Source organism: Pituophis catenifer, unplaced genomic scaffold, assembly GCF_029215685.1.
Source record: "Pituophis catenifer annectens isolate HBS135680 unplaced genomic scaffold, rPitCat1.0.hap2 SCAF_1, whole genome shotgun sequence".
Lineage (NCBI taxonomy): Eukaryota > Metazoa > Chordata > Lepidosauria > Squamata > Colubridae > Pituophis > Pituophis catenifer.
The window spans coordinates 299,390,124-299,415,356 of record NW_027256881.1 but is presented as its reverse complement, the minus strand read 5'-3'; the positions used below and the strand labels follow the sequence as shown (position 1 = coordinate 299,415,356).

At 38.9% G+C, this 25,233-nt stretch overlaps 2 protein-coding genes across 4 annotated transcripts in view; one reads left to right on the top strand and one right to left on the bottom strand.

Moving 5' to 3' along the window:
• Positions 1 to 1,836: 1,836 nt before the first annotated feature.
• GSTZ1 (glutathione S-transferase zeta 1) lies at positions 1,837 to 23,069 on the bottom strand. Of its 3 annotated transcripts, XM_070931430.1 has the most exons (10): positions 22,984 to 23,069; positions 20,126 to 20,255; positions 19,535 to 19,586; positions 16,416 to 16,483; positions 14,071 to 14,151; positions 9,859 to 9,984; positions 7,430 to 7,505; positions 5,990 to 6,042; positions 5,198 to 5,247; positions 1,837 to 2,174 (listed from the first exon to the last, which is right to left on the bottom strand). In XM_070931430.1, exons 2-10 carry the CDS (start codon positions 20,141 to 20,143, stop codon positions 2,045 to 2,047), a joined length of 654 nt encoding a protein of 217 aa, XP_070787531.1. In that variant the 5' UTR covers positions 20,144 to 20,255; positions 22,984 to 23,069; the 3' UTR covers positions 1,837 to 2,044. The 3 variants fall into 3 exon arrangements, with proteins under 3 accessions (XP_070787531.1, XP_070787529.1, XP_070787530.1); XM_070931428.1 differs by lacking the exon at positions 20,126 to 20,255 and having other exon boundaries at positions 22,984 to 23,060; XM_070931429.1 differs by lacking the exon at positions 20,126 to 20,255 and having other exon boundaries at positions 1,837 to 2,171; positions 22,984 to 23,060.
• A 1,733-nt stretch (positions 23,070 to 24,802) lies between these two features.
• Positions 24,803 to 25,233, top strand: part of POMT2 (protein O-mannosyltransferase 2) — a 36,149-nt gene continuing 35,718 nt past the window's right edge. Inside the window, exon 1 of the mRNA XM_070931427.1 lies at positions 24,803 to 24,999. Within this exon, the coding sequence (XP_070787528.1) occupies positions 24,803 to 24,999 (197 nt within the window). The remainder of the gene's footprint in view (positions 25,000 to 25,233) is intronic.

Genomic DNA, 25,233 nt, shown 5'->3' with positions numbered 1-25,233 from the left:
CAGCTTTTCAGGATGCATTTATCTTCCATTTAGGTAAGTGATAAAATTCAACCATAAAACTGCCCCTTAACCCTAGGAAACAGTTGCCAGGGCTCATCCTTTTCTTTCCTTTGCAGATACCTTGATTTGGACTGCTATTAAGCATAGTGATCTTTGCGCTGTGCCCCGGGCAGGCCACACACTGCTCAATTTAACTTGTACTAACCTGACAAACACGGATAAGCAGAAGCAGAGGAAACACAACCTATGCACAGTGCTTGTCTTTGGAGGTTCAGACCATGCCGGCAAGTTCTACAACTGTACAAACAAATTCCAGCTTGACTTTCAGAACTAAATAAGTGCCTGCTAAGAGCCTACCTGAACTGTTTTGACTCCATAACAAGATCAAGAAACAAAAGAACATAAATAACTAGACATCAGAATAATAAAAATGAATTGATAACTATGTTAAAAAGAACAGGGCTGTTGAGGCTGTATCAGAGATTGCTTTAAGGTTTGATTTCTTAGATCAATGTTTCTCCAACTTGGCAACTTTTAAAATACGTGGACTGAGGGCTGAACTTCTGGGAGCTGAAGTTCACACATATTAAGGTTACCAAGTCTGAGAAACACCGTCTTAGATCTTACTCCAGATTTAAAGTGTGTCACAAAGATGTCATCCCCTGCCTTTATTTTTAACGTGGATAGGTGTGAGGCAGGTGGGCAGCTTCTCAGTTTGTGGTCATTATCTCAGCTATTTCTTTTTAACCCCTACAACGTTATGTGTGATGGCATAAAGGAAAGCTGAGCAGTTAATGTCTCAGCTGAATTCAGTAGCTCCACATCTTCATTTTTAGCTTGTTAGCAGTTGAGATGGCAAAGGAGAGGGAGCACCACCAAAATAGGTATTTTGGAGATGGCTCAGTACTTCCATGGAAAGATTGATCAATGATTTTTTAATATTGCTCTGAAATATGTTGGTTTGGATTTCCCAATGTGTTTTATACATATGGTTTGTCCTTGTTCTCTCCTTCCCCTAACCCATTTTATTTATCTTTTTTCTTCATGCCTCAGATGAGTGTTGTTTACATTTTGCCAAATCTAATAAAGCAAGCATAAGAATTTGAACTTGAACATATAGATCTTGGCCATTGATAAGAAGACAAACATCTTATTTTCAAAATCCTTTTGAAGCTTCTATATGCTTTTTGCAGATCATAGGATTTTGTTTGAGATGCACAGCTCTAATTAACTCGTTAGAAATCTGTGTACTTTTTTCTGGGAAATCTACAATCCCTGTGAGAATCAGAAAACTTCCAACTCCTGCCAATTTATTGCATGAACTTCTGTTGTTACTACCATACTTACTATACTAAAGGAAAAAGTTAGAAGTTCCCTAACTTTCAATATTTCTGAAATGCTGGTATATGCTGACTAATGATGGACACTGTAAGGCAAGACCAGGCAACTTATGGCTCTAAAGCAACTCCAACTGCATCACCAAATTTTGCCAAAAAGTAGTGATACAGTTTGCTGCTGCTTAGATAACAAAAAAGCTGTTATGAAAGTTCTTAAATCAGTTCTTAGTAACACTAAAAAGGACATACGAATTGAATAACATGCTATTACACTAAAAGCTGGCAAACATTTGACATGTGACTGTTCTTTTTCAGGCCCAATCATTATTTGCTTGCCGGTATCTAGACTACTGCCTTTTCATGTTCTTTATCTTTGTATACGGTCTAATTATAGATCAATACCGTTGCTACTTACACAAAGCAACACTGCCTTTTTTGAACTTCACAAGGAACACCCACCAGCTCTTATCTTTTGATCTGCTTCATGACTGCATTACAATTGTCACACATGATCAAAGGTTTATTTTACTCCAGCTATGTACTATAGAATTATACTGCCTTTTTTTTCTTCTTCTTTTAGTCTTAGATTTATCAGACTCTTCCAGACGAAACCCTCAAGTTTCCCCCCGCCCAGAAAATCTTAAAATGGAGAGTCCCATTTAATTTTGGATCAATTTCCCAACAGTGAAGCAAGCAGTTGAAGAACTTTAGGATCTTAGTTCTGGAGGTGTATCTGGCTGCCGGGAAGGATGGCTGCTTTGAAATGCTTCTAATTCTAGGAGAGCTTTGTTGATTCTGCTTATTGTGGGGTATGGAGTCAGATCCACTTTAAATCTGCTAAGAGAAATTAAGCATTAGGCACATCTCTGTTACTCTAAGACCAAGTCATTGTGTCTTAGATACATTTAAATCAATAGGATGCAAAACAAAAATCTGTTACAATCTGTTCACAAGAACATATTTTGCATTAAGTGGTAATTGGCAAAGAAGAAAAGTGAAGAGATCAATGAAGGGAGACAACATACATACAATTCATATAATTGATTTCTCTATTATGTGAACAGTTCGTATAATTGAATTCTCTATTATATGAACACAAGAACAGGAATGGATGTTTCCAAAATACTGCAGAAAAAGAACAGATGGGTATTCCTATCACACTTCCAAAAGCAGGGGTGTCAAACTGGCAGCCTGCGGGCCAGGTGCGTCATGTGCAGGCCACACCCACCCCAGCTCCATGAAGGAGGAAAATGTTACAAAACATCACATGACGGCAACATGATGTCACGAGTTTGACACCCGTGTCATAAAGGGTAACAATCTGTCTCCTAAATATTCTGAGAATTAGATGAGCAAAGGCAAAAAGGAGCTCCTCCTTTAATACACTCAATTTATCTTTTTCCAAATTTCTGTAATGGAAGCCATTTTTCCTTTGCAATAAACTAGACTAACACAACTTTTAGAATCTAGCCTTCTTCCTTGTAACTGTTGTTAGTGGCTTAACATTCTGGATTTAGAAGAATTCAGGCAGTGAAAAAAAAACAAAAAAAGAACTGGAGGAGAAGATGAGGAAGTTGTGGACAGAGGTGTAACGAGAAGATCAATATCATGGGATTGCCAATAAAAATGGAAGTCCAGGTAAAAAGAAGCGGGTCTTTGTTTTAAAAAAATGGACATTTTGGAAGAAAGAGGAATTGTGGATAGGGTATAGAATAGACTTTCTTTTTCTGTGCACTGTGAGGAGAAATGTAATGTTCTTATTTTCTATCAATTTGGAAAATTAGGTTTTAGACCAGTTTTGAATCAAACCTCTGGTAATTAATCGAAAGGTATTTTTATAACTCTTGTTATTATGTATCACTTGTCTAAACAAGGTAGGGGTGCGCGTGCATGCAAATACTGAAACAAGCATTGTAATATCACACGCTGTATGAAATAGGAGTAGCACATAGTACAATGCTCATTTAGTCATTTCGACAAACGCACCAGATCCTGCAGATGCTGATCTGAATCCTATCTTTTTATAGAAGAACTTTCTACTGTGGTCTGCCTGGAGCATTTGTTTTGTATTTTTTTCTAAATTTTCTATTTAGTTGCTGAACCTGATCCAGACAACTCTCTAATTCCTTTCTACAGCACTGAAAGTATTCACTTTAAAGTTAATAGTTAAAAGTGGGGTATATTTTACCTTTTGTTTTTAAAATAAAATTTGATTTTGGTTAGGAACAAACCCCTAGTTACACAAAGGTGTTTTTTCCCCAAAATGCAACTGGACTTTCATGGATTTTTCTTCCTTTCAAAACGTTTCGCTTCTCATCCATGAAGCTTCTTCAGTTCTAACTAATTGATGGGGAATGGAAAGATTTATATTCTTTGCAGTCATTTGATTGTTAAGACTCTAGCACCTCTAGTTACATACTTATGTACTATATGGCACTAAGGTAGCATTATTGAAATTATTTCTATTTTTTTTCTTTACTTTTTAATTATCAGAAAGGGCAATATGTGGAGAATAAAGATGATGATCTTGATGGAAATATGCAGGAACTGTCACCTAAATAGAGATGCTGAAACATTTTTTAAAGTCCTGAACAAGACAAAATTCAGAAGTGGCTCAGGCAGACTTCTCCTAATTTAAAAGAGTATATAAGGAGGAGAGGTGGGATAGGACAATCAAATGCTGTTATTATTGCCAATCTTAATAAACGTAAGTTTAACTTCCATGCAGAGTTGATTTTCTGGTCTGGTTTACCTAATGGAGCTGAGAGGAAGACATGAAACATTCCTTGGAATGGTGGTGGCAACAGGAATTGCCAAGCTGCTACCCCAAATCAGGAATTGAGATCAGGGTAGGAAGACTCTGAAGACTTCTGGGAGTGAAATGTTGAGATTCCACAGTCTTCTACTCTATGGGCTTAGCAACTGAATGCTAAGTAGTAGTCTAGAGTCTCTATACCAGTGGTCACCAACTGGTGGTCCGTGGACCACTGGTGGTCCGTAAGAAAATTTTGGTGGTCCCCAGAAAAATTATTTGCATTTTTATATTACACTAAATCAGGGGTCCTCAAACTATGTCCCCTGGGCTGGATATGTGCAATGAATGTTTGTGTTGCTGCAGAGAGTCTCCCCCTTCAGGGTCTTCTTGTGTGGGGCAGAGGGGGGCAGAAATTCCAACTTGGGGTCTGCTTCAGCCTCTCGGTGTGGGGCTTTGGATGAAGGCCGGAGGGAAGTGCTGGTGGCGGCGAAGACTGGAGGGCCTTGTTCCAGTGGGGCTGCATCATGGCCTGGAACTGACTGACCATCTCAGCCCACTGAGCCTCCAGGCACCAGTACCTGGCCTTGCACTCCCACAGGTCTTCCCTCTGCTTGGAAAGCCTATGCTCACAGTCCTCAGTGAAGTGTTTCTGCTGAGTCTCCTTCTTGGTCAGATCCAATTTGAACTTAACCAGCTGTTTTGCCAACCCTTTCTCATGGTGGCTGCTTAGCTCCGACAACTGCTTCCTGTTGGGGCTCTAAGGAGCCTGGGCGGGGAGGCGAGGAGTGGGTGGCAGGGGAGGGGTAAGTAGAGACCGGCGAGGTGCTCCTCAACATGAATGATATCAAGTTGGCCACACCCACTCAGTCACATGACCACCTAGCCATGCCCACCCAGCTGGTCATTAGGCAGATCATATTAGTCGTCCGCAGGATTTAAAATTATGAATTTAGTGGTCCCTGAGGTCCGAAAGGTTGGTGACCCTGCTCTATACAGTCAGATGCCTCACTGGATTATAGTTTAAGCCTTCAGTGATACAAAAGTTATCTGACTACAAATTAGGCAGTCATCCCCCTTACAGCTTGTGGAACTTCTTTTTCCTTACCTCTCAGCATTGTATACTTGGGGGACCAAGCAAAGGTCTGCCATGGTCACCTAAAAGAGAAAAGCACAGATAAATACCAATTCAAGATTTGGAGCTAAAGTCTTGTTATAAGGCATTAATCCAGTATAACTTTGTGATGTAGAAGTTAAAAAAAAGTGGTGATTTTTGATAGTTTTGCCTTAGGACTAGTAGTCTGGCTTTGGACAAGTTTTTCTACATCTTTTTCCAATATCTTATATTAAGTAGTGATCCTAGTTCTCAACTTACAACTGGTAGCTTAGAGAGTTACAATGGGGGTACTCCCTGGGGGGTACTTGTGACCTGCTTCTGAAGGATGCCTCCCCTGTAGTCATGTGACCATATGTTGGGTGCTTGGCAATCAGCCCGCATTTACAGCTGATTGCAGCATCTTGATCTAATTTTATGACGTTTCTGCTGAAAACCGGCATTTACTTTTGGTTTTTGGTAAAAATGGCCCATTGATTGTTAAATGACCATGGCATTTGCTTAGCACCCATCACAACTTAAGTTGGTGACCTGTTTTATGGTTGTCACAACTTAAGATCACTATGGTCATACTACCTGCGTATGGCATTTGCTTGTGAATTTTTTGTTGGGCCGTTTCATGCTGGAACTATTCATTGCTGCCAGGATACAGACTAATTATTTCTGCCTTTCTTAGACTAATGGATTTTGGAATGCTCCCCAACACACTGATTAATGAAACATTACTAATTATAGGTTTCTGAGGCTCCTTTATGATCAGAAGCCTATAACCTCAGCTTGTGATACCTCATCCCCAACACAGTAGCAGCCAGCTGTTTCTTTCAGGATCTGTTCCAAAGCTGTAGGAAGAGAAAACAGAACCATTGTGGAAAATCAGGAATGATGTTGAACTGCCATTTACAATATTCTGAGTACAAATTAACAGTATAAAAGAATGAAATAATTCTTACATATTTTGTTTAATTTGTTGTACATGTAAAAGCAGGACTTGGGCTGAAACATTTACTTGGGTGGGAAAAACATACTGCCAACTTATTCAAGATAAAAATGTAACATAATTATCTTTTTGATTAGAGTCACAACCAAAAATGTCTGTCTAATTCATCATCCTACACTTTTCCATCTCTTTTCCCAGCCTGTGTTACTGAGTAGCTTCTAATGTTAACCCTGGAGCCATCTCTGAGCGTCTTCAGGTTGCCACAACAAAGCTGGATGGAGCTGTGGGAAAGGGAGTGGGAAACAGAGATAGCTGGGGGAATATGTAGCCAAAATAACATTCTTTCTTCTGGGAACCAAGAACACTCTCATCAGCACCTGGAGGTGTGTGGATAGGAAGCATCTAGGATGAGGAGAAAGACTTGATTGGGGCATGTAATGGTTGTGTGTGATGGGGGGGGGGAGGGAGAATTTTGGATTTTGAACTGGGTGGGGAAAACCCGGGGAACTTCAGAGTCAGGTTTTTACCAGTTGTGCCAATATGACATGCCTAATAAATCTATACTTTCAGGAACCCTGCCTTAGAGTTTTGGGCTGTTACTTGGAACCCTGACATCTAATACTGGAGACAACCAATACACTTTACTATAAATAAGAGCTACTGGTACCTTCCATGAATTTATCCTGTGTTTCAAACCTACCCAATTTAGTGGTCATCAGTACATTATGTGGATAGTAAGTTAAGCATAATTTAATTATAGGCTTATAAGGAAGTATTTGCTTTTGTCAACTTTAACAATTCCACTTCATTAGAGAAATGCTGATTTGAGCAGAGAGAAAACTATTCAAGGGACCTGATAACTATTTTTCTCTCATACATAAAATGGTTTGGCACTGAAAAAATATTTAAACTTTTTAACATTAAGATTTTTTTCTCCCTTGTTTTCATTCAACCAGCAAGAAGACTTTTATAGTATTCTCCATGAGTTTTGCAAACCATCATTCATACTTGGATTTGACAGTGCATTTTAAAGGTTGACTATAAAGATAAACTATAAAACATTATGTGAAAAATTTCCTGGAGATCTATTCCCATTAGATGGTTTCTCTAGGAAAACGGAATATTCTATTTAAAGTTCCCAGAAACACCCTGAAATAGTGCATTAGGTTAGTTGTTCTGCAGGGTCTCCCAGTACAAGACAGGCAAAAGGAAAGGCTTCTTTGAAAAAAAGCCTTTGTTACATTTGGAAATGACTTAAATCCAGACAAACATTTCATACTGAAACTTGCCTTTGAAGCCTTGAGAAATGATGCGTTGTGCCCAATCTAGTTTTTTCTCTCCCATCTGCTGCAGGACAGCAAGATTCTGAAAAACATAAGGAATGTCTGAAATATACTACCTAAACATAGATTTAGGATATTGTTTGTCACTGAACAATAGTCAGATCTTACTCTAGATCAGTGGTTCTCAACCTTCCTAATGCTGCGACCGTTTAATATAGTTCCTCATGTTGTGGTGACCCCCAACCAGAAAATTATTCCTAAAACCATTGAAAATATGTGTTTTCCGATGGTCTTAGGCCTGTGAAAGGGTCGTTTGACTCCCAAAGGGGTCGCGACCCACAGGTTGAGAACCACTGCTCTAGATAACTCTAACTTGCAGCATCAAAAGGACAGAAAATACTATTGTTAAGCAAGCAGTAATCCATATTTCAATCTATATTACAAATGGAGAACCTATGACCTTCTAGATGTTGTTGAATTCCAACCCTAACCAGCATGCCTAATCACCAGGGTCAATACCTAAAAAGTCCCTAGTTTCTCGGAACTGTGCTTTATAACAGTGGAAATTATTCTACAAGAACATATGAAACTGAGTGGAATAAAACTGTCCCACAATCGGATTTCAGTGTCATTTTCTCTTGTTCTCTTATGGCCTTCCTTTTTGAAAAAGATATTGACATGGATGGTATTACAACAAAACAAAAATAAGGGTATCAATCGATGTTGAAGGTCAGAAAGGTTACTAACCCTGCAAAAATCAAGATGTACATTATGTAACCATTTCCTTATCACTCCATCCAGTAGGAACATAAGTGAGCCTTTATTCATTTATTTGTATCTCACCTGTATTATTTTTACAAGTAATTCAAGGCAGCGAATGTATCCGACACGCCTTTCTTCTCCTATTTTCCTCACAACAATCTTGTGAAGTGAGTTGGGCTGAGAGAGAGTGACTGGCCCAAAGTCGCCCAGGTGGCTTTCATGGCTATGGCAGGACTTGAACTCATGGCTTCCTGCTTTTCTAACCGGGTGCCTTAACTACTAGACAGCTACATGCTAACTAAGAGTTGTTGGATACAAGTGTTGTGGTCTGCCAGCAGCCTGCGGAGCTGGCAGCGGAGTCGGACAGTGAGGAGGCTGAGGAAGAACATGGGCCAGTCCTGGAGGCTGGGGAAGACCCGGATGAGGGCTCTGCGCTGGAGGCAGAGATGGGGCCAGGGCCATCGGGAAGTGCTGTGTGGACTCCGGAGCCTCCAGAGGCTGACAGTAGAGAGGCAGAGGAACAGGAGGAGCCTGTTCCTAGGGCATGTATGAGAAGAGCTGCCAGAAGGCAAGAGCAGCTACAGCAAAGAGGACGACTCGGGAGTAGGGCCAAGAGATGATTGGCCCCTCCCATAAGGCTTAAAAGACCAGCAATGGCTCTTGGGCTCTTTGTCAGAAAACAACTTGTTCTTGACTTGCTGCACTTATCTCTAGTCAGCATCTTCTGCTTCTGAACTTTTGCCAAGAGAAGCCTTTGGCAGTTTGCCTAATTATACCAAGGTTGGTGATTAGACTGAGGAATTTGTGTTATGAAGAATTTGTTTTAATTTAGTTTGGACTACGCTGAGAATGAGTTAATTCTCAGCTGTTCTAATAAAGTCTGTTTATTTTGGAACTGTTTGCGTCTAATACTACCTACTTGGGCTTGGGTCAGAACAACAAGATGGGCAGCAAATAAAATTTAAAAATAAATAAGTGCTTGTTGTATAAATCAGACCCCAGGTTTGCTTTTTGCAGCAATTACCGCAGGGAAAGGATTGTTTTCTTCACTTAAAAGAAAATGAAGCTTTCATACAAAGTTCCTGTAACACATACAGGAATAACACTCTTCCAATGCTCTTTCTCTGCATCATTTCTGGTTGAACACTATACATACTATTGAGTATGAGTACTGATGTCAAAGTATTCTTGTTTACATCCTTTCCATTTCACACATACAGAGCTGATTCCTTATGCTGGTTACGGCTATGGTCCTGTAGGTATAGCTAAGACAAGAGTCAGGTCATATTTTCCTTCAACAACAGAACCACTTCCATGCAATAGGACTCATCTTGTGGCCACATGTTAACAGCGCTTGCCAATGAGATTCTACTTCCCAATCATGTCATAATTTAAAACATAATTTCCTGTTTGTAGACTATTTGAAAACTCAGGAGTTTGGAGCCAGCAGGCATGCTTGCTTTGGAAATCAAAACCCCAAGTGTCCTTTCTTGTGTACAAAATAGAGTCCTAAAGAAATTTCCATGTCTTGTGTGCTCAATTAGCACTCCACACCAGGCACAACAGACCCAGCATTTTCTGGGACAACATTCTCTATATTAAAGAAATGTCAGAAATGTAGTTGAAGTCAACAATGTTAGAAAGAAAGGCAGCCAAGGTAAGAAGATGCCTACCTGCAGTGGTTGAATTCCAGAAGCAATATGATTTGAGATCATTCGAACCGCAGCTCTCTTCTTTGGATCCTGCGGAAGGAGCCTTGGGAGTGGCCGGCTGTCCTCCAGATACTCTATGATGGCTAGCTGAAATAGAGAGAGATTGATTGATTGATTGATTGATTGATTCATTCATTCAATCATTCCTAAGGCTGATCAACTGCCAATGGTACTGGGCAGTTTTCAGAGAATTAAAATTGTTTGTTGATTCGCAGGGCCTATAGTTCACTCTAAGCTACCAACCCAGAGCAACCATAGCAACTCAATTCACCCACTGTCCCAGCTGTAGCCTGTGAGAAAAGCAGGATTTGTAAGGCTCTCTAAACGATGCTGGGGGAAATGCTACTGCAAAGGGCAGATGTGGAAAGAAAAAATGTATAGGTCTGTAAAATGACACTGTGCCAACCTGGAGAATGGCAGTCCTACAAATATTTGGTTCCTGTGCCACGGAGGGCCTGCCCCCAGGATCTGCATAAGTAGTGCTGCTCACATAATGGAGGAATTGCTTGGGTATATTGAAATGATCTATAACTGCTGCATTCTGGATCAGCTACAATTTCTGAGTCTTCTTCAAGAGCAGCCCCTTAAAGAATACTCTTCATCATTAGGCAGCAATGATCCTAGGGATCTGATCAAAGAAAAAAGCCTGAGGAATTCCCATCTGGAATTGCAGTCCAAAATATCTGGTTAAGTGCCTTCAGCCTGTCTTAGGCCTGTGTCTGTATATTAGGGGTTCTCATAGTTAGTTATGTTGTGGCCTTCCTACTAGTCTAATACTTATTAGGATACCAGATGCCACATTGGAAATACTCAGCCAACATAGCCCTAGGAAACTTTAAATGATCCTTCCCAAAAGAAGACTTCAAGGTAAGTAGGGCAGGAGAACCACAAGCAAAAATCTTGGGCAATGTCCATCATGTCCAGTTAAAACCAGTCACTTTCTTCTTTCCCAATAACTGTGTGTACATAATACACTAATGAAATCCCTGTTGCAAGAAACCACAAGCCCAGGACTGCAAAGGGCAACCTGTCCCTCCCAGCTCTGTGGAGCCCAAGTAGGTCAAATGACAAAACCAAATGTGTTATTTGAAAGGCAGCAGAATTGGAAGAAAATGAGCTTAGCTGTCCGCAGGGAACAGTAACATGAGAGCATACCAGAGCTTGTGAGTCAATGGAATAACACTCACAAAATGCCGTATATTTCCAACAGTGTTCTGTTACAGAGTATGCAAGCAAAATACATTATTATGTTAATATTTGTTGATAACAACATACGCACACGATGGGGATGATAAAATAACAAAAAGTACATATCAATTTGCTTATTCTCTCTAGGATACTTAAAACATTTTTCATGTCCCTTTGGGTAGAGGAACATCACTCTCCACCCCTGTCACTGTCCCCCAATAATACTAGTGTGGAGTTTGTTGACAGTCAGACTACAGATGCATTGTTTTGCAACATCTCATAATGCACTGACCACAAGAAATTAAATATAGATAATTAGGAATTCCTTCTGTGTTCCCTCTTTATCTTATACTCTGCCTTCTCTCTGTTTGCCCAACTGCTAACCTCAAGGTCTTCCTCCTTTCCTTTCACTCCTAGGCATGTATCAAAGGGCATGTATCAAATTTCTCCTCTTGGATCTCCATCTAAGAGGATGTAGCCTATTGGATACCGTTTTTTTCTGGCCACTTCATTTCCTGTATTTTCTGTAAATGAAGGTTTTTTTCCTGTTAGAATTACAAAACCTGTTTCAGTAATCTTTGCACAGGTTGGGTCTTGTATTACAGGAATACAAAAAGCTTCCTCCAACATAAACCACTTAAATGCTTAGGGTTAAACAAAAGGAAAACTCTTTCAGGGTTGTCTTTCTTTCAAACTTAGTTCTTTAGACTGTACTGTCTAATTAATCTAGCAAGATTCCCTTCTTGCTATTGTCCTTGTCTTTACCCAAGCTTCCCTTCTGGAATTTTACCAGAATGAATGCTAGGGCAATTACAAGAAAACCTAGTGTAGTATAAGATCTAGCACAACTCCCGTGCCCTGCCCCTTTAGATTCACCCTTCATTGCCTGTTTCTATTGGAGGTCTTGGATGCAACCAAGAGCATCCATACAAGCCATGTGGAGGGAGGGTGAGCAGGGCATGAGTATGGACTACTGCAGGCAGAGAGGACCTGCATCCTCTCCGAGTTGAAGAAAGATGAAGGGTGTTCAGCTCAAATCCCAGGGTGACTGTTACTCCCCTCAAATTTGCTCATACCCTTCCAGAATCCTATTCCATATTAGTTCTGTGTTCATACCACATTGTAAACCATATTAAAACAAACAAATACCCTGTTCCCCGAAAATAAGACATCCCCTGATAATAAGCCTAATTGGACTTTTGAGTGCATGCGCTAAAATAAGCCTCCTTCCCAAAAATAAGTCCTCCCCGAAAGTATTTAAACACAGAGCTGGAAATCAGGTAAGAAGGCAAGAGGAGCCTCATCTTGCTCCACGTGCCCCAAAATAATAAGACCTCCCTGAAAATAAGGCCAAGCGCTTAGTTTGAGGTTCAAAAAAATATAAGACAGGGTCTTATTTTTGGGAAAACATGGTAAGTTTTGTGCAACACACTAAGAACTTTTGCCCACTTTGGCATCATCTTTATTCTGCAACTTCCCTATAATATTGCCTTCATCTTGTCATCAGATCATGCATGAAACAGCCTTAAATCATGGTTAGCTGTACCAGTGATACATGTGTTTTCTTTTTAGGTCAAGAACAACCAATGACAGTTTAAGGGTGAAGAGAACTTGTCATGCTTCCTTTTTCTGTGGGTAGTGGTATACTGAGGTGATCCATAAGGAACAGGACAAACCTATCCCCTGTTGATATCTTTGGACTAGTGCTGGGACATGCCCCTTCTTCTAGGGTTCAGGATACCCTCCAAGGCCACATTCCTTTTTTCCCCTGGGGGGAGGGGAGAAGCAGGGTACTATTTCTGGCTGCTATGGTATTAGAAGGATGAAGGCAAATCATGATAAAGGACAGCTTGTGGATTCTGAGACAGCCACCACTCCTCCTTTATCATAGATTTCCATTGTTCTGCTAGGCAGTTGATCAGCCAAGTAAAGTAATGGAAGCTTTACTGTTTGCTAGGCACAATGGGAGCCCCTGATCAGCATGTAGGGATAGTAGTAAAGCTTCTTTAGCAGTATCATCAACTCCCTTTAGATCAGCTGTCTTGTGCTCAAAGCAAGCCTGCCAAACAGATAATCAGCAACAGGGTTGCCCACTAAATCAATACATTCTCTCCTGCTTTACCAGACTGACAGGTGGGACAGCATATTTTATGTTGGTTTAGGTTTCTGCTGGCTGAAGGACAGGTGGAGAGCACTTTATCTGAATCATGAAAATATTTGCTGGGCAGATTTCTACCAGTCGGGAATAAATTTCTAAAAAGTTTGATTTTTGTGGCTTGGCTTCCAAGGGTTCAAGGACAGTAGCTCTAATGCAGGGGTGTCAAACTCATGTTGTCATGGTGGCATCACGTGATGTATCAGGACTTTCCCCAACTGGGTGTGGGCGTGGCCAGCACGTGACGTATCCAGCCCGCAGACCGGGAGTTTGGCAGCCCTGCTCTAATGCAATGACAGCATCAGAGTGAGTGATCAAAATGTTTGCCTTTTGTTTGGATGGGGGGGGGGGAGGGAGGCAGGTTACATTAGGAAAATGCATTTTGCCCTAACATTTGAGGGAAATAAGCCAGTAGCAAGCAAGATTGTGCCACTAAAATTAGTGCTTCTCCCACACCCCCATCCCATTCCTATAATTGGGGAACACTCTTAATTGCTACAAAATACTTGTGGGAACCACATGTTGTCATTCAATCACAGTTTTCAAATGCAGTTGCTAGATTCACAGTAAGTTAGAAACTGCATCATTACCTATGGTGTCAGGTGAACTCATTCTAAAACACAAGTTCCATTTCTGGAAACCATCCACAGAGAATCTTGTAATTTGTCTCATGCTGGAAGCCATACTAAATTGGATAAAATCTGCAAGCAGGATTAGCATGGGCTTTATTCACATGGCTAAGATGACCTTTCTTGTCAAAAAACAGCAGTCTTGCATGGGGTGCAAAGTCCTTAGTGCAAGTAAATAATTAACAGAATTGGCTTACTTACAGACTGGGAGAGAGTGATGCCATCGATTTTGATGGCAGGGACTTGCTGCATTGGATTCACTGCTTGAAAGTCTGAAGTCATCTGGAGAAACAAGATAATTCCTCAAGGCCTTGGATTCTTCAAATTAAGCCAAACATATTCAAGGAAGGTCTTCCAAAGATGAAAGTTTAGGGGACCATGGGGTATAGGCTTGTCACTCCATTCACAAAACTAAATGTCTCCCCTCTCAGGATCACACTTACACACAATATCTTCCATACACCGATTTACACTGATACGTATATTCTGCTGCATTCCACAGGGAAAGATAAAGACAAGCTCAATTACTGGTGACTTCATGAACCCTCCATGTAATTTTCTTGCTAACAGCACTGAAGTGGTTTGTGCTACTTTCTCCTGAGATGTTTTACAACTTCCTCGTTCAGGCCACAGCTGCCATCAGCTTCAACCATAGTGCTAGACTCTCAAACATTCTTTGTAATGCAACACTCACATACTATACACAGATAAAAACTTGCATACCAGTTAATGGCTACATTTCTAATTTTGAGTGCTATGGATTTTATTTTATTTCTTATAATGAAGCCTTTTACCTATTGGCCAATAGCAATTACATTGGGCATTATATATAATAATTTTTATCTCAAAAAATAAACTGATGAGGATCAGGGATTTGACTAGAAGACAAGAAATGGCTTCGGAACTCCAAATGCCAAATCAATTTGCTTTCAAAGACTTGCCTTTGAAATCCAGAACAAAATACCAATTTTGTTCTGGATACAGCTTAACAGAAGTTAAGCTGTAATCCTCATGGAAATATGTACAGTATATAATACAAACTGCAAATAAGATATCATTTCATATACAATCTGTGTACAATTTCCATTCCCACTAGTACTAAGTTTTGAACAGAATATCAGAAACCACGTTCCGATAATCAAAGAAGCAGATCCAGAAGTGGTCAATTTGGGAGAATAGTTTTAGGATGATAAGGAATAGGTGATTTAAGTACCCACAGAATTTTAGACTCCCATTTTATTTTTTAAGTTTTGTGAACTATTTCCCACAAATGCCGGAAGGACTTAAATGTTGATTTACCTCCTGGGGAGGCACGAAACAAATGCAAGTGGGCCATCTTTTTTACACCTTTATCTTATGCTTGCACACACAAATTCAGGCAATCCTCTTTTCACCTCCTGATCCCTTTGACATGGTCTTCAGCATGTAATGCAGCATGTCATCAGCATGAAACAGTCAATCAAGAATGGAGTATCACTGATTTATATTCCTGGCTCAGTTAAAGACCTGAGTTATTGAAAAGCACCACAGGGGGACATTTAGTTTGCACTAGTAATTATAATGAGCAAAAATCAGGCTTCTGATTAAGATAAGAAGAAGAATGGTGCTGGATTAGAACAAACTCCATCTTGTATCTTCCTTCTCACAGTGGCTAGTCAGATGCCTCAGAGAAGCCCATGAATAGGACATGAGAATAATTAAACGAACTGCTCCAAAGCACACGGGGAAGGGTCATTTTAATCCTCTTTAAAGAACTTGAGATTTTACAGGAGACAGTCAGTTCTTAAACAACAAAACTGCCATGGATAAAATGAGTGCTGTTCTCAGTGAACTGCCTGCAGGAAGAACTTGCCCATGTGAAACAGAATATTGAAATCCAACCTCATTTTCTTTTGTACTGTAGAATGTGTAATGATATTTAAGAACCCTGGAACTCTCTTTTACAGTCAATGTCCCAGGACATTCAGATCTATTTCATCTTCAATTGCCTAAAGAAAATCAAGGACCTTTTTTCAGCTAAAGCATTTTATTAAATTAATGTTTTATTAAAATCTGTAGCAGTAAAGGTGTTACCATGTTTCTGATTTTTTGTTATCATAGACAAACACGGTTCTCCTGCTACAATGGCTGATATTACCTGCTGTTAGCTCAAAGTGCCTTGGTTTTAAATGTCTCTAAATTCTGTTACAATATTTATATAACTTGTACAGAGCAAACGGGCAAGTAATAGAGTTATCTGCTAATTGATGTTATTTTCCTTTTTTGTTTTACAGTAATTTTATAACTTTATAATGCACTAAATTACAGGTGTTCTTTTAATATTCAATATTTTTTGATTACTTCTAATTACCATAGCTTTAACTTTACTTTTATATTATTACATTTGCATAGTTTTCATATTAATTGTATCTTGTTTTTACTGTTTTTATAATATTTTGTCTAATCACGTTTTACAGCTAAGGCTGTCCTTATCGTATTGGTTCCAGATTTTGTTATATATTGTTTTTGCTTTGGTCAAGGAACATAATAATAAGAGATTTCCTTACCTGCTGCCCTCCATCCTTTATAAGATTTATGGATACTTGTTCATAGGCAATTCCCTTCAGAGCCAAAGCTACCAAGAGAAAATGTAATACAATTACCTACTGTAATACAGAATTGTTTAGACTTTTAAACTTTTGTGAAATGTTCTAACTTGTAACCGGACAAAATCAGTAAAATATTGCAATAATTCTTAATAAATGTATAGCAATGAAAACAGTTTGTTTCTGAGTAAAATGGATGGTGCAATAATTAAAACAATAGTTGTTCCTTCTGATTCTTTCTTACCAGTTTGCTAAACTAATGAACTAATCTGCACCCTATACTAAACACAATTTAATTACAGGTATTTAATAAACAGCCAGGCCAGGTTTTTTTTAAAAAAATCACCCATGTTTTACAAAACTGTAATGGCTGCATTTATATAACATACTGTAGTGGTCTGATAAAAGACCTTAGGAGTCTGCGCAAAGAGAAGCTGCCAAGGGAACAGTAAAGTAAGAAATTGCACAGTCCATTGTTGGATAGTGAGTGGAAAAGTGACTCAGAAGAGACTCACCCTGGTCTCTATACTTTCAGACTTGCAAAATTCTGCTAATGTAGCTTTACAATAAAGCAGAATTAGCTGATCTGATCGTGTTTCCTAACTGATCTAACTTGTAAGGCTGGCATATACTGGGAGATAAATTGCTCCTTGGTTCAGTAAGTGAGCAGAATGTTTTCCCTATTTACTCAGTAAGTACAGAACGTGATCTTATTCCATCTTATTCTAGCTATTCCATCTTATTCTTATAGCAAAACATAGATGAGGTGACACTCTGTCTTGTTGGCTTCTTTTCCCCATTGCCATCTCACTCCAGTGACTGAAATGAATGAAGGCTGGGAATGAAAATGGCTACACCATCAAAGGCTGGGTGGGTACGGCGGATTGAGGTAGCATTTGGCTACCTTTTACCTTTTTTTTTTTTAAACACACTGGACTTCAGCGATTAGCCATCAGAGAACCATCATTTTTCAGAGATACCAGCATCAACATTGACTCAAAGGTACAAAATATATATTGGTTGAGTTTAAACTGGCTAAATGGAGTAGCAATCCTACAATTGCTTATCTTTCTCAATACACTGACCAAGTATGTTATATATCCTGTCTGCCGAGGTGCTACATTCGATAAGATCCCTCAGATGGGTCTTTTCTGCCATGGCACTTGCTTATGAAACATCATTTTAGATGAGGGTGGCTCCTTCCCTGTTAATTTTTTGAAAGTCCCTCAAAACCAGACCTGGGGGCCACAAGGGACTGCTGAGTTGCTGAGCTGGCTCAATTGCATTTAATATTTGCTCCCCTGACTTTGCCTTTTAATCATAATTTTTCATTCTCTGAATTTGGTAACTGTTTTATAGCTTTATTCTACAGTGTCCAGTCTCATTTTTTGATGAGACAGCCAAATTATATAAATCAGTGGTGAAATCTAAAATTTGTTACTACTGATTCTGTGGGCGTGGCTTGGTGTGGGGGGTAATGTGACTGGGTGGGCGTGGCCAATATTTTTTTTTTTAACTTTTAAAACTATTTTTTCTACAACCTCTTTGGTGACAATCGTCAGGATAAAGGTTTTTTAAATTGGGTTTTGATAGGGGTTTTAAAATGATCTTAGTTGGATGTTTTAAATTTGGCCAAATGATTAAATTATTTTAATAAGCTTTTAATTTTTGTTGTACATTGTTTTCACCATGGTTGTTCACCGCCCTGAGTCCCTTGGGAGAAGGGCGGTATACAAATATAATAAACTAAACTAAACTTATGTGCTGCTCATCTCTTTCATTTCATTATTCCATTGAACATTCCCATTTGTGTATTTACATAAATCCATGGCACATGGTAAAATATTCCTCCCCCCTTCCCCACTGGGTTCCAAGCATCTTCTACATTCTCTTTTCTTACATCTGCTTTCCATTTAGTCTGCTGGAAGAATAATAATCTGTTTTTCACACAAGACTATGTGGTCTGTCTGTAAATTGTTCTCTTCCTGAAGTAGTTCTTTCTTCAACTTTTTTACACCATTTGACTTTCTTTTCATAAAAATCTACTGTCAGTACTATGAAATGTTCTCACATTCAAAGCTCTAATCATTTTTGCATCCTTCGCTAATTCGCTTTCATCATAAAGTAGCAAATCAATAAAACATTTAGGTTTATTCCTTTGCTATGTAAACCCAAATTACGTATTCCAAAATAAAATAAAATAAATAAATAAAAACAGATCATTGCTTTTTCCATATATCCTGTAATATTAAGTAATCAATTTTTGAATTTTGTTCATTTTGGTCATCTAAACCCTACTAGCTAGCTAAAACCATTCTTGTTTATTGTACTTCAGTTGTTACAACTTTTATTATTTACTAGTATGCCTTTAACATGAGGATATAAGAAGGAAAATGTAGCATCTACATTGTGTTATTTTTTTTATGCTCAAACTGTAATTCTAATTAATTTCCTTTTTTTTGAAAAAGGACTACCCAAAGAGAGAAGGATTAACCACCCACAAATCCTTCTGAAAGATTCCACTTCAATATCATTAGAGATTGCATATATATTAAAACAAAGGAGTAAATATCACAAAACCTTTTTCTGCTTTATGAACCTATCACATAGTTAAACATATTTACATATTTTGTGCATATGGGATACTGCGTTCTCCATTGCTTACACATGCTGAGAAAATGTGGAATATACAACAGTTTGCATTTGAATCACATGCGACTCCTAACTGTTAACAGACTTTTCCAGTTGTTTTGGACAACAGCTTCTAAAGTCCTTTGCTATTAGCCATTCAGGTCAGAACTAAAGTTGAAAGTTGAAGAGTAAAACATCTAATAGATAATGAATTAGGTTCTTTATTTCTGTCCCAATGTAAAGAAGAGACTTCTTCCAATCCACCCAAAACAGTAATTTGCTTGCTGCCACTACTGCCGTTACTCAATCACTTGAGTAATTGTTAAATACAGTTAACAATTAGCTGCATTTCAGTAACTAAAAATCTCTACTAGATGTTAACAATATTAAAATATTAACAATAGGAATTAACAATATTATTATAAATAGAATTCAACCATTATTCTTACCGATTCGCACTCTCCAGGAGCAGGAGCTTCTGAAATAAGTGTAAAGAACTGGCTGTAGGAAAAACAATAAAGTTGAAAGCTACAACTGTAAGCTCATTCATTTCAAGCTTCGAATTGCATATAATGTAAAAATCTTTTTGAAGGTTAAGCTGTAGAGACTAACAGTTCTAAATAGCAAAAATCCAAAGTAGCACTGACTTTTAGCAAAGAGATCAGTAAACCAATAGCAAGCCCAGAACTGTAATACCATTAAGATGGAATTGCCACTTTCATGCTGACTGTCTGAAGTTGAATTAACTCACAAAGGGCAATTGAAATACTACATTTTTGAAGAATCTTCCACCATTGTTATCTGTGTCGTGAAATTTTGAAAGATCATACACAAACAAGATTGTTGACAGAGTTGCAGCTACTGCTTTAAAACGGATCAGACTCTGAGTCTGAAGCCAAAAGATGAAGATTAGAGCAGCTACTGCTCCAGAAGAGAGAAGTATGAAAGTATATGAAGAAAAACATTCCACGAATGCAATGGTATCATGACAGCTCGTGAACTGCATATATATATATAGAAAAATCCCACTTTATTCTCACCTTTTTGGAAGTCTCCATGCTAAGTACAGAGTGCAAATAGAGTACAGTAATTCCTCAAAATGAAAGCTAGCTGAGATAGTCTTGGCTGGGGCGGGGAACAGGAGCTTCACTTGCAGCCAATCACAGCTGTCTGAATGCAGAGGAGCAAAGAAATTACAACAGCTCATTCCTCCGCAGATTTAATCTAATTTACTTTAAAAAAAAAAGAGACAAGTGACAAAGCCCTGTCTATTCTGCTCAACAGAAATGCATTTTTATTTTACAGAATTGGCTAACAGTGCCTGCGTTCCTAAGTTACCTGCATTTCCTTCAATTCCATAATTCAATTCTTACAACCAGGATTCAAAGCATTCCGAAAGGCCCAGAAAATGCAAAACAGACGGCATAAGGAATGAATTGCTGGAAGAGAATAGTATTTATTTGCTCCATCATTGTCCTTCTGCACTGACCTCCAGAAGCAGAACTTGTGGCCGGTAGCCCCTTTCTCTATTTCCCAGCCCTTCTTACTGAGATGCATCAGGACCTGCACATGAGGCAGCATAAAGACACTTCTTTAAAAGGAAAATAGAAAGAAGCTCAAGTTATTGCTGTGAGTGAATTTCCTATAGAGGTAGTCCTTGACTTACGACTGCAATTGAGCCCAGATTTTGGTGGCTAAGTGAAACATTTGTTAAGTGAATTTTGCTCCATTTTACCACCTTTTGTGCAGCAGTTATTAAGGGAATCACTGCAATTCTTAAATTAGTGACACCATTGTTAAGCGAATCTGGCTTCCCCATTGACTTTGCTTGTAAGAAGGTCACAAAAGGGGATCACATGATTCTGGGACACGGCAACCGTTATAAATATGAGTCAGTTGCCAAGCACCTGAATGTTGATCACATGACCACAGGATTGCTGCAACAGTTGTAGGTGTGAAAAACAGTCATAAGGCACTTTTTTTCAGTGCTGTTGTAGCTTTGAACGGTCATTAAATGAACTGCTGTAAGTCAGGGACTACCTGTACGCTGTTGACTTTATGATATTCTTACTGGAAAATATAGCCTCTGGATACACTTGTTTAGAAATCAAAATGATTTGCTAGCCACAATGTTGAAACATTTATATTGCTTGTTTATTAGACAAAAAACCAATTGGCTTGAGAAAGGATCTCTTGCCAGTGACCCTAACAGGAAACTGATAAAAAGGATACTAGAAGCCCTAGTATGAATTACAGTTACCTTTTTTCAGCCAAAGAAAAACAAAAATAGATCAAGATCCTTCAAGGCGATTTTCAGTCACATCTACATTAACTGTTTATCATTGTTACGGAAATACATCATCTCCCCAATCAAGTAGTTTACAAATTACTACATCTAAATCTTGTCTTAAAACCGTGGGATGGACGATGGCTCAGAATTGTGGGAATCTTCATCATTTGGCTTCAAAGCCTGCTCCTTCAAATACACACTTCACTAAAAATCATGTATCAAACAACGTGCTAGACGCCTCTGGATCCAAATATTTTACATTAGTTGTTACCCTGCAATCATCGCAGACAACTAGCAATTAACATAATAAAACTCCATTAAAAAACCAGAAAAACAGAATATAACCAGCAGTCTCTTGGGCAAAGGGGAGTCAGAGTGATGCAAGCAACATTGCAATACAAGTCCTACTCCTTTTCTACATGCATTGTGACACTGAATGTATGCTTCAAGGATTTTTTTGCCATTTTAATGAAAGCAGTGAGAGCCAAGAGATTTCATTCAATACCTTTGATTCATTATGTGCCATCAAGCCGCTGTAGGCTTCTAATGGCCACATAAATTTTTCTCCATGATATTCCATGAAGTACAATAAACATGTATTTATCATGCACAAGTTAACTATTTGTAGGTTTAAACAAGGTTATGGGCCTTGGTTTTTTTTTTTTTTTTTTTAAATGGCTATACATTTAATTTTATAAATTTATATCTATGATGCATTGCTTTTTGTTTTCATATTTATTCATTCCAGTCAACACAATACATAGCTTGATTCATATGGGCCTATCACTACTTGTATGTTATTAGCACATTCACAAGCGTGTACAGGTAGTAACATCGAATGGTCACTAAAAGAACTGTTGTAAGTCGAGGACTACCTGTATCTAATTGCACAACCATAACAGGATCTGCTTTCCTCTTTTGTAGTTATGTCGGCCCTAATAACTTTCTCTTTTTTCTTTTCTTTTTTCTTTGTCTTCTTATGCCCAAATTGTCTTTCGGAGAGGCAGTCAAGAGTCCTGAAAAGGACTGATCTAATTTGTGTTTCATTGATCCACTGAGAGAGGTTTTCTCTGCTGCTGTAGATATAATAAAGGAGGAGGGCTGGGAAGCCACAGAAAACAATAATCATCTTTCTATATTGCAGGGTGCTCACAAACCAGGGATACGGGACATGAATGTCAATAGGTAAGATGGGTAATACGGATTTGTGCCAACTCAAGGAGAGGGTAGCCCCTACAGTGGAGAAGAACTGGATTCTAGGAATTCTAAGAATTGCATTTCCTAGAAGTTTATTTATGGCCCCAAATATGCTCCAACCTCTAACTCTGGCTTCACATTTCAAACCCTCATTCAACTGCATGCAAAGATTGGTCACAGTCCTAAAAGACTTCAGAATCTGCATAAACCTCGTCTGAACGGTTTAACACTTTAAATATTTAAGTTAACTATTAACTATTAAACTCTTTAACTTAAACTCTTTTAAGTTGGATAACCAAACTGGAATCAGGTTGTTAGAAGATGTATTCAGAATGTATTCACGAAACCAACTACATCGTGATCTTTTATCCGCGCAGCTGCCGGGGGAAGGAAGGCGGTAGTAACAAATACCTTTGCTAACGCGGCACACATCTCGCACTCTCCCCCATTGACACGTTTCTCGTTGGGAGAAGGGTCCTTTAACAATGGGCGTGGCCTCGGCCGCCTCACGTTCCGCGCTGTAATATTAATATAAGCTAGCAACGGACTCGATGAATTACGCCATTCCGGCGAATTTTTGGGATTGTGGGAGTTGTAGTTTCATTTCTTCCCCAAGCTTTTCTCTGTAATTTTGAAGAGCAACATGAATACCGTAATATGCCAGGACCTTTTTAATAGCTTTATTTGTTCAGTTTCTAAGACCATCCATCTTAGTCAGTGACTCATATGCTTTGGACAGAAGCATTATGTATTTTAGTATAGTATAGCTTAAATTAAATTAGTGAATATATTATTTAGAAAGTGAATATGTTACCCATTGAGAGTGAATGCAACCTTGTTCATTAGGTTCACTGTAATTTGAGTGCTTTTATTTTTCTTGATTCTCTCCAGTGTTATTTTTATCATTGTCCTTTTTCACTGTTAAGAAATGCACTTGATTTCATTACACAGAATAAAGCTTGAGAGTCTTATAGAAGAAACTGGCTGATTGCTTTGGCTCTTGGGACTGAGATGGGCAAAGGTTCCTAATCAGTAGATACTTCAAACAATACCTTAGCTATATCCTTGTGAAATAGTAATTATGTTATTAGATTTCTTTCATATGAGGAAGATTAAGGGCACAAAAAAATTGATGGTCAAATACAAATTTAAAAGTTGCTTCTATCAAATTTACTTGAAATCTTCCCTTCACTTTGCATACACGCGCACACACACTTTATTATACTGTAACCATGTAGTAGCAGGCAATATCGTACTAGGCAAGGGACAAAGAACTGGCAGGAGACTCAAACTGTTAAAGGATTTTAAGGAATTTGCAAACACTTTTTTAGTGTTTTTAAAAATAAATTTTATTTATTCAGATTGTTAGCATACTGAAAAGGTGCGTCCAGAATCCTGATTTTGGGCTACATTTGGGCTATATTAATTACATAGACTAATATGGCTGTCTTACAATAATTTAAAGGACAACAATAAAAAAATAATTGACTAAGCATCCAGGAATATTCAAGTAAGCAGCCTGAAAAAATTCTAACTAAATTATGTTGTCAGAAATGTTTGTGTGTGTGTTGAAACTTTGAAGACAGGAGCTATTATATCAATCTACAAAATACTAAAAAACATTATGCCTTGGATATTAACTCTTAAATTTCAAGTTCCATTTAGGTGACAATCCAACTGAAGCTCTTACTCAAATGACAGCTCATAAAATCTTGGCATGGCCTTTCAGATCTTCCTGATTATATGAAGTGAGCACATTATTTTTTTATAAGAGGATTTTTTTTAATGAAAGTCCATCAGACTGAATTGTGATTAAAAGCAAACTTAGGTCAAGCCATTTCACTGAATACAAAGTGGCAAGATCTAAATTACAGCCAGGAAAGAGATGTCACTGGCCCACTTTGAGCACAGCAAAAAAAGGTTTTGAGGGTTTTGTTGAGTCCAGCAAAATTAAGGCACAAGGCTATAATCCTAATAGTATAAGGAGTAAGCTCATTGATGCCGATGGGAATGAGTTCTGAGGTTTAACTTCATAGGAGTACATAACCATATTTCAAGAACTACATTTCCCACAATGCTGTAAAAAAAAGTCAGCTTTTCTGTTTCCCTCACGTGGGTGCAAATATCCGACCCTTTTGCCCAACATGCCTCTCCAAGTGGACTCTACTTCCCGTGATGCGCTGCGCCCGGTTACGGGCGCCGACAGGAGGCGCCTCCCATCAGGGCGCGAATGCCACTAGCCACGAACAAGAATTGCCCGGCCGTGCTGGGCCTCCGGCAGCGAAAAACACTCAGACTGGCGAGTGTTCCTGTCTTGGCTCCCACCGCCCGCGCGAGTCCAAGGCGGTCCTGGAGCCCCCTCGCCTTCGTTACTTTCCTAAGCTTTGCTACGCGTTTCTACCGGCTGCGGGAGCCGCCGCACATCTGGTATTGGGTTGCGGGATGCCATGGCGACGGGGGCGGGGCTTTGGTTTAGAGGCGGGACCTGTCGGTGTAACAGAAAGTTTTTAAAAAAACTTTGGCATTAGAGCTCACTTCAGATAGGAGAGTGGTTGTTTCCAGGTGACTGCCTTGGGGTCGTTTGTCCTGAAAGGCAGAATATAAGCAAAAGTCACATTTTTGGTCTCTTCTTTCCTCATGTGCATACATGAGGATGTAAAT